Raw genomic sequence first — 9,548 nt, 5'->3', positions numbered from 1 at the left:
ACCACTAGCCGCACCATACAGGACCTGCACTCCAGCAAAAGGTATGCCGATTTCAGTTGCCATAGCACCAGCCGTACCACAGAAAAATCCCACTCCAGCAAAAAGTACATTTGGATAGTCATGACGAGCGAAGCTTGGTTGCGCTTTTCAAGGAAGAATTGCAGCAGTATCGGTGTTACCTGAGGAAATCACACTTTGATGGCAAGTCTATAAACGGATTTCTGGTGAAGTCTCATGTGCTAAATTTAGAAGACATTGAATGGAAAAACCTTGTTATGCACTGGTCTCGTTCCGAGGATGAGGTACTGTGTATGATATCTCATGACAATTTGAACTTATACTTTTCCGCATGTGCCTTACGGATATTTTTTGCAGGAAATCTGCTCGAAAAAGAATTCCGGTTTGAAAAGAACGATAGGATATCGCAAATATGCTGCCCCCTGCTTTTCTCTTGTTATTACCTGTTTTCCTGTATCACTGTACTTGCATACATACCTGGTTCATTATGTGACAGCAGTATGCATGATAGCTTGCTTATCAATTGTTCGCTCCAAATTATCTGATCTGTATGAATGGTTACATTAGTGTAGAATATATCCAATGCCAATGAAATTTTTTAGCTCTGCATTGTTCTTGTAAGTACCTGTTGTCCTTTATCAGTGTACTTATATTGATAGGTAGTTGTTCATGTACCATCACTCTGCAGCTTATTTTCCTTTGCCCTTCATTTTCTACACATAAGATCTATATTTACTCTTACCATAAGGTTGGATAACACCGATGGTACTGAAGAAGTTTAGCTCTGCATTGCTCTTGGCCGTACCTTTTGCCTGTATCGCTGTACTTACATTTATAGCTACTTGGTTATGTAGCATCACTCTTCATCTTATCTTAAATATTCTCCATTTTTTCTTATATTGTCACATCTATATTTACTCTTAACAAAATGTGGAATAAAGGCAATGCTTATGAAGAAGATTCTATGGTAAACTTCTTGAATTGCCCCCCCCCATCAGCATGGACAAGGGCTTTATAGAGCCTGCCTTCACCAATAATGTCAGTTTGTCCTTCTCAAGCCTTCAAACTTTGTTGTGTATATTTGGTTAGGCATGACTGCAACAGCTGTTTATTTTTGGTGTTTGCATCAAATTGCATGTTTAAAGTTTATTATGTACTCCAATTCATAAACAAAAGTTTGTCCTTCTCAATTTAAGTTTTCAGTTGTACAACCAAATTCCTTCTTCATACCATGTAAATTAAACTATACAGAGCAAGTGATCTTATTTTGCCAATCTGAAATGGGATAAATTGACAGCACACTAACCATTCATACTTATGAGTTCTTGATCTGAAATCCAGTGGTGTCGTGAAGCTGCCAACTCCTTCACAATGTCATTTCCTGCCATGTCTTGACCTGAACAATACCATATTGTGTTAATGCTATTTTAAACTGTGTCACTTTATTCGTTAGTAAGAAATGTGATGAATTGTCAGCACTGATACTTATATGTGCAAAACCTGTCATCTGTCTGGTTGTTTATCTTTCAGAGTGAGGAGGATATAAGTGTGAAACAAGTGCAGTCCCACCAGCTTGCTCAGCTGCTTGCGCTGCAGCTCCCGAGCAGGGCTAACCTTTCTTGAACTCTATTGAAGTGCTGTCGGTTTTGTATATTATTTTGTCGGCGTGTTTAGTTGCACTAGTGGCGATCTTTGATGCCCAGTGTATGTAATCTGTTGTCTGCTTGTGCTTTATTATCATAGTGGCAAACTTTGATGCCCAGTGGATGTAATATGCCGTAATTTATTTATTGTATAGTCTAGGTTTTTTTCTTATTCACGGTGCTGCAGTTATTTTACTGTATATATATCCTGTCTTCGCAGTAAACCGGCCAAACCGTAAAATTACGGTACATAATCGGGCCATCATGCAAAATCACCATGAATGATCCGCATCATGGGCCCAGTCATCTTGGTCCGTTAACAGGCCTAAATGTAAACTGTCCCACTAGTAGATTCGGGCCTTTAATAGGCCGAGTAAACCGACGGCCCTATTTTCCCAAGAAAACTCAATGGGCCTTTAGGAGGCTAAAAAGTAGGTTGGGGCTGAAACGTGTCGAACAGCTCACGGGCTGGCAGCAGGTCGAAATAGACCCCGTCCCATGAATGTGCCAATCAAATCATGGGCTTATAACAGGCCAAAATTGTCTCGGTCCTTGTTTGGCCCAATCAGATTATCGGCTGCGAGCAGGCCGAATGCAAACCAGGCCGTAGTTAGGCCCAACTATATGACGGGCTTTTAACAGGCCAAAATTAATATAGGGCCGAAATATTAAACGGGCCCTTAACAGGCCGAAACTAATATCAGGCCGAATTACTAAATGTGCCTTTAGCAAATGGGCGCAAAAGCGTAGCGTCCAGTTGACGGGCCGAATCTGATATTCACCATAATTTAGCCCAAAGCTTGTTAAAGGGCCGGACCTGATCTGGGCCGTAATTTGGCCCAGAACGTGGTAGGCTTTTAATGGGCCGGATCTCATACGGGCCATTATTAGGCCCGAAACGTGGCAGGCCATTAATGGACCGGATCAAATATGGGCCGGCATTTGGCCCAAAACATGGCAGCCAGTTAATGGGCCGGCCTACTAGGGTCCTCAAAATCTTGTGGGCCTACAGCTGGGCCGGCCCATTAATGTTGGGGAAATCTCGTGGGCCTTTAGCTCGGTCGGCCCATTATGGTCCACAAAAATCTTGTGGGCCTTCACCTGGGCCGGCCCATTATGGCGCGCAAAAATCTTGTGGGCCTTTACCTAGGCCGGCCCATTATGGCCCACAAAATCTTGTGGGCCTTTAGCTGGGCCGTCCCATTATGGGCCGCAAAATCTTGTGGGCCTTTAGTTGGGCCGGCCCATTTAAACTTTATGGGCCACTGTTGGGCCGTGCCACGTGTCGACGTATCATAGGCACTTTGGGTCCAATAAGTGGATGACATCTGTCCCAACGGTGAGCCGACGCGTGTTTCCTCCAGCCAATGACGATTTTACACGTGGAAAATCCCCATTGGTCGGGGCTGTTAACGGGTTATCGGATCCAAAACCAGACCCGATAGCTTAACGGCGTTCCGTTACGGTGGATGCCACGTGTCGGTCACCCTTGACGAAAGCACTTCTGTGACGCGCGATTTATCGTCATGGAAGTGGACACTTCCGTGATGATAATTTTGGTAATGTCATGGAACACTTCTACGACAGCACAGGTATGACTATCTTGATTCTGTCATAAAATTGTCATGGATGTACATGCATGACAGAAAACGTGACCTACTGTGACAAACACGTATCATCACGGAAGTGTATTTTTTTGTAGTGCAAGCGCCCCCAAGCCTCGCCAGCTCTCCATGTGCGTTTAGGGTCCGACTGAGTCCACCCGTGACTACCTGACGCGCTGGGCTGGGCTGCACAACTTCTGTGAAGGGGTGCATGAGGTGCAAACAATCGAGTACTTCATAGCCAGGTGCAGAGAGGGCACTCAGCTCAAGCACAAGCTTCTATGCGATGAGCCAGCTACCTTGGACGAGCTCCTGGTCGTGGCGGACAAGTACGCCATGGCCGACTCCTCCATGAATTCAGAGATCCGGGTTGGCGCGTCCGGGAAGGTGCTCCCGCCGGCTCCTCAAACACCGGCTAGTAACTCCAACCGGTGCCAACAGCCGAACGACAACAAGCGCAAGGCCCAGCAGCCGGCTTCCAACAACCGGCAAGTGGCCACTGTTGAGGATCAGCAGCTGGTCGGGCAACCCGGCCCCAAGCGTCCGAAGGGCGGCAAGGGTGCCTGGCTGCCTGCCTTCTCCTTCGAGAAGACCCTCGATGCCCCATGCAAGTTCCACAGCGGCACCAAGCCATCCAACTACACCACCCGGCAGTGCAACTGGCTCGCCCGAATCGCCAAGGGTGAGGGCTTGCCGCCTCCTCCAGCCGGTCCGGCGGCTCCGGCGCCCCAGCAGCCGGCGGCCCGACCAGTTGGCATGCTCCAAGACGAGTTCGCCGACGCGAACGCCACTTACGTCATCTTCACCAGTGAATCCGACAACAAGCACAGTCGGCGCTAGCAACACCGCGAGGTGAATGCTGTCACCTCAGAGGTCCCCCAATTTATGCACTGGTCCGAGAGACCCATCACCTGGAGCCGTGATGACCAGCCGGCTGTGATGCCTTCGCCGGGTGCTTATGCAATGGTGCTGGACTCCACCTTCTCAACGGAGAGACGGGTTTGCGGCTTCTCCCGGATCTTGATAAACGGCGGTAGCAGCATCAACATCCTCTACCGCGACACCATGGAGAAGCTGGGCATGAAGGAAAAGCAACTCCAGCCCAACCGAACCATGTTCCATGGCATTGTCCCTAGGCTTTCCTACTCTCCAATCGGCAAGGTCAAGATTGATACCTTGTTCGGCGACAATACCCACTTTTGCCCCGAGTCAATCTGGTTCAAGGTGGTTGACTTGGATAGTGCCTACCACGCGCCCTTGGGCCGGCCAGCTTTCGCCAAATTCATGGTGGTTCCTCATTACGCCTACCTAATGATGAAGATGCCGGGTCCCAAGGGCATCATCACCATTGCCGGCGACTACCAAAAGTCGCTCAGGTGTGCTGCCGCCAGCAGCCGGCTGGCCGAGTCCCTCGTCATCGCCGAAGAGAAGCGTCTCCTTGACCGGGCTGTGGCCATGGCCTGTGAGCTGCCAGCCATGCCATCTGACCCCAAGGACGCCGAGGCCGGGGCCTCCTTCTAGCCGGCCAAGGAGACCAAGAAGATCGTCTTGGACCTGGCGCACCTAGAGAAGTACGCTGTCATAGGGTCCAACCTTGACAGCAAATAGGAAAGCGAGCTCGTCGACTTCCTCTGTGAGACTCGGGACATCTTCGCATGGTCTCCAGAGGACATGCTGGGTGTTCCAAGGGAGTACGTTGAGCACAAGCTGCATGTGAGATCGGATGCAAAGCCTGTAAAGCAACCCCTCCGCCGCCTATCAGAAGAGAAGAGAAGGATCGTTGGTGAAGAAATCGCCCGGCTTCTAGCAGCCATCTTCATCATGGAAATGTTCTACCCAGACTGGCTTGCCAACCCAATCCTCGTTTTGAAGAAAAGCAATAAGTGGCGCATGTGTATCGACTACACTAGCCTCAACATAGCCTGCCCCAAGGACCCTTTTGCCTTGCCCCGAACCGATCAGGTGATCGACTCCACGGCCGACTGTGAGCTGCTGTCCTTCTTGGACGTCTACTCCGGCTACCACCAAATCAAGCTGTACCCGGCCGACCGACTGAAGACCGCCTTCATCACACCTTTCGGCGCCTTCTGCTACATCACCATGACATTCGGCTTTTGGAATGCTGGCGCCACCATTCAACGCTGTATGCAGAAGTGCCTCCTGAAGCAACTCAGCAGAAACGCCCACGTCTATGTGGATGACATAGTGGTGAAGACGGAGAAGCGCGTAACCCTTTGGAGGATCTCAAGGAGACCTTCGCCAACCTGCACTTTCAGACCAAGCACAACCCGGAGAAGTGCGTCTTCGGAGTACCAGCCGGCCAGCTCCTTGGCTTCCTTGTTTCTGAGCGTGGGATCAAGTGCAACCCCGTGAAGATCAAGGCCACCGAGCGAATGAAGAAGCCGACCCGGCTGCGTCACGTCCATAAGTTCACCGGGTGCCTAGCCTCTCTCAGCCGGTTCATCAGCCGTGCCGTTTACACAACCGATGGGAATAGGCGAGTTTTAAGGCGAGTGGGGAGGCGTTCGATATTCACTGCCTTTATAAGGGGATAAGGATTTCCCTTCTTCTCCCACGCCTTCCTTCTTCCTCTGCCCTTCCATTCTCGAGCTCCAGCGCCCAAGTTTTCGTCCCTTCGACTCCGAGCAAGCTCTCAACCATGTCCGGATCCGGAGGTCAAGGCAAGTGGATGGCCTCTTCCGTCACGGCGAAGGACATCACCGAGCTTCGGGAGGCCGGGTATCTGGCGAAGGAGATCGCCCACCGGCTTCCGGCCAAGGGACAAGTCTTCCCTACACCAAAACCAAACGAGAGGTTGGTGTTTCTCCCGCATTTCGTCCGCGGGCTAGGGTTTCCACTCCACCCTTTCGTCCGCGGACTTATGTTCTATTATGGGCTAGATTTCCATGATCTAGCCCCGAACTATTTCCTCAGCACCTCAACATTCATTGTCGTGTGTGAGGCTTTCCTCCGCATCCAGCCCCACTTCGGCTTGTGGCTCAAGATCTTCAACGTGAAGCCGAAGGTGGTGGACGGCCAACACGCTGAGTGCGGAGGAGCCATGGTGAGCAACATGCCCAATGTCACATGGCCCAAAGGCACGTTTGTGGAAACTGTCAAGGAGTGGCAGAAGCTGTGGTTCTATATCACGGAGCCCCGCGACACCAGCTGAGCTGCAGCTCCCGAGTTCAAGTCTGGAGCTCTAATGCGGCTTACCTCCTGGATGGAGAAGGGCCCAAATTGGTCCTCGTCGGACGAGCTGATTGCACTGCAAACGCGCATCCAAAGCACGGTGGACAAAAACATCAAGCTCATCGACGTGATTCAGGTGATGTCAGTTCGCCGAATCCTCCCCTGCCAAAGCCGAACTTCCCCCTTATGGGAATTGGATCCGGAGAAGCACCAAACCCTGACAGGGCTCTTCGGAACCACTCACGAAGATGCCTAGAAGCTGCTCTTCAAGGGCGACGAGAAGCCGCTGGCCATAGACTCGGATCGTGGGCACGATCTTGCCCATCCCGCGAATGCGGTAAGTCCTTCAAAGCGTACCCTCTACTTACTTGTTCAAGGAGGGTAACTAAACTTTACTGATTTGTTCTTTTAGGTATGGACAGAGAGAGCGGAGCAGATTCGAAGTTCGGCTCCGCTGCCCGAAGAACCAGTCATTTCGCTCCTGGCGAAGATGCTGGTTCCGGCGCCCTATCAGCCGCCGGAGAAGAAGGCCAAGATGAAGGCTAAGGGGGGCCGGGGTGGACCCCGCCGCAAGGGTGCTTCGGACGTGATGTCCGAAGACAAGACTCACTCCTCCGCCGCCGAAGATGATGACGACGAGGAGGAGGAAAGCAACCCTCCCCCTGATGGGGGGGGAGGAAGAAGAGGGCAGCCTCCACAAATCTGGAGGCGGAGGCGCCCAAGAAGGGGAAAGGCTCCCTTGCGGATAACACCGCGTGGGACGTCGACAGCAGTCTGGAGCGACGCCTTCGCGACAAGCCCCTGGCCGCATCGTAAGTACTGATAAACTCATATTCGTATATCCAGCCTCCCCTCTTCATTATATTAACATGGTTAGTTATGCTATTGCAGTCCGGCCCGTGACAGCTCCCCGCGAACCTCATCGGGAGGTTCGATGGATTCAAAAGCGATGGCCAGCGAGTCACCGCCGGCTGCTCACTCTCCCCCAGCCAAGGGCGACGCCGAGGTGTCATCCCGAAGGACCCTTCCTGGCCCGGGAGAGGTTCCGGAGGTCGCCAGGGCAGCGCCAAAGGGCGAGACCTCGGCCGCCAGACACATGGGGGAACAGATCCCCATGGGGACTGATGATGGGGGCCAGGTTCAATTCGGCCCCCAACCGAATACGGTTCCAGAGACCCACAAGGCTCCGGAATCTGGCAAGCAGCCTCCCTCTAAAGAAGGAGGCGCGCCCATCCCGCTGGTGACCTCTGTCCAACCAGAGGCACCGGACAACCTGTTGGAAGCGCTATGAGGTGCTTCCATTGTGGATGAACATTGTATCCTTATGGGTACGGTGATTGAAAAGGTTCAGTCGGTCAAAAGCGGACTGAGCGAAGCCTGCAGCGGCCTTCTGACAGGCTTGGTGGTAAGCGACGCAAAAAGAGAAAAGTCCCAATATAGACAGTAGCCCCTGAGACACTATCCGGTGTTCGGAAAGAAAAGCCGGACAGAGGATCAATTAATTTTTGCAGGGAACAAACTAAATGTGTCTTTATACGAATAAGCAGGCGTCGTTGTTGGCCGCGACCTCACAAGCTGCCGAAGTTTCCGGACTAAAGCAGAAGCTGGAGCGGGCCGAGGGAGAGCTCGGCCAAGCGAGGAAGCAACTGGAAGAGCAGCAAGGTATGCAATGACTCGCTATATATTCGAAAAGAATAAATGATGTGTATTGACTGTAATGTCGTGATTTCTGGAAGGAGCGACGACCGAGGTCGAGGCCCTGAAAAAGACCCTGGCCGAAGCCAAGGAGAAGGCTGCCAAGGAGCAAGCTGCCCGCAAAAAACTCAAGGCCAAGCTCAACGAGGTCCAGCAAGAGCTCCAGGACGCGGTGAAAAAGTGCGATGCCTTGGAGGGTGATGTTTCGGCTCGAGAGACCAAACTCGCCAAGGCTCGCCAAAGTGCGGAAGAGGCCCGGGTTGAAGCCCAGGGCGCCCTCCAGGAGATCCAGGAGGCCAAGAAGATCGCCGTGGGTAAGGCGTTTAGTATGCAAAGCAAGTATGTGAAGAAGTATTTCTTACTAACCTGAATTTGGTGTTCCCCAGGGGCGTTTGCGGACTTGCCGCGCAGCGTGTCAGACGATGTGGAGTTCTTTAGGGCCGAAGAAGGGAGCTCGACGGAGAAGCTGTTCTGGTCGCAATACCTTGCACCAGAACATCCAGTGCCCTTCACCGATCAGCTGAAACAGCTGGTCGAGCTGCATAGGGTGGCCGAACTAGCTATGAAGGATTTGATAATCCGGCTCTGGCCTACCGAAACTATACCCTGCAGATACTTCGGCCTCGTGAAGTGGCTGCTGAATGCCTGTCCTTGGCTGGACGTCGTCAAGCGGTCGGTCTGCATCGAGGGCGCGCGCCTGGCCTTCGCCTTTGTCATGGTGTGGTGGGCGAAGATAGACGCCGTCAAGTTAGCGACCGAGTGGCCGCCTGAGGGCAAGGATGTGACACCCAAGTTTTTATTTGGATTTTTCAAAAGATTTTATTTGACTTGAAGGGAGTGATTTAAAAATTTTCTTCAAGAGAACTCTCACTCTCAAATATTTTTTTTATGGCAAAAATTTTATTTGGATTCACCCAAGATCTGCCTTTGACCTTGGGAGTCCTTGCTCTTCATTTGGACTCAAGGCAAAATGTTTTCATTTGAGAGAATAACCTTTGAAAATCTTTTTGAGAATGCACTATGGCTTTTGGAAAGTCCTTTGCCACTTTCAACTATTCCTTCTTGCCATGGCAGTAGTGCAAATCCTCTCTCCTAACCCTTCCCTCACCTTTGGATCATGGTTTGCATCAAATCCAGCAAGTTGAACCTCCCCATGTGATCATTTTCATTCAAATTCTATTCAAATAAATTTCTGTCTTCTCTTATGGCACTTGGAGATTTACAAAGGAACTCCATTTTCTGTTTGGACTTTTACCACCAAACTTCTTTCCCCTCCTAGTCCTTTGAACCCTCAACCTAGAACCATGAAGATCCACTGGTCTCCAGTTCAAAATTTTCAAACTACATCAGCTGCAAGCTTGGACCAGATTTGCCAAATTTGGTGAAATTCATTCAA

The 9,548-nt window shown here is 51.0% G+C and overlaps 1 protein-coding gene across 1 annotated transcript; it reads left to right on the top strand.

The window, feature by feature from the left end:
- Nucleotides 1-4,330: 4,330 nt before the first annotated feature.
- Nucleotides 4,331-4,786, top strand: LOC109762311 (uncharacterized). Its single transcript, XM_020321147.1, has one exon. It carries the CDS (start codon nucleotides 4,331-4,333, stop codon nucleotides 4,784-4,786), a length of 456 nt encoding a protein of 151 aa, XP_020176736.1.
- The last annotated feature ends 4,762 nt before the right edge of the window (nucleotides 4,787-9,548 follow it).

Source organism: Aegilops tauschii, chromosome 2 (assembly GCF_002575655.3).
Source record: "Aegilops tauschii subsp. strangulata cultivar AL8/78 chromosome 2, Aet v6.0, whole genome shotgun sequence".
NCBI classification, from domain to species: domain Eukaryota; kingdom Viridiplantae; phylum Streptophyta; class Magnoliopsida; order Poales; family Poaceae; genus Aegilops; species Aegilops tauschii.
This window is presented reverse-complemented; position numbering and strand designations above follow the sequence as displayed.

Coding starts and splice junctions, on each gene's coding strand:
- LOC109762311 (XM_020321147.1), top strand. CDS start 4,331: ATGGAGAAGCTGGGCATGAAGGAAAAGCAACTCCAGCCCAACCGAACC.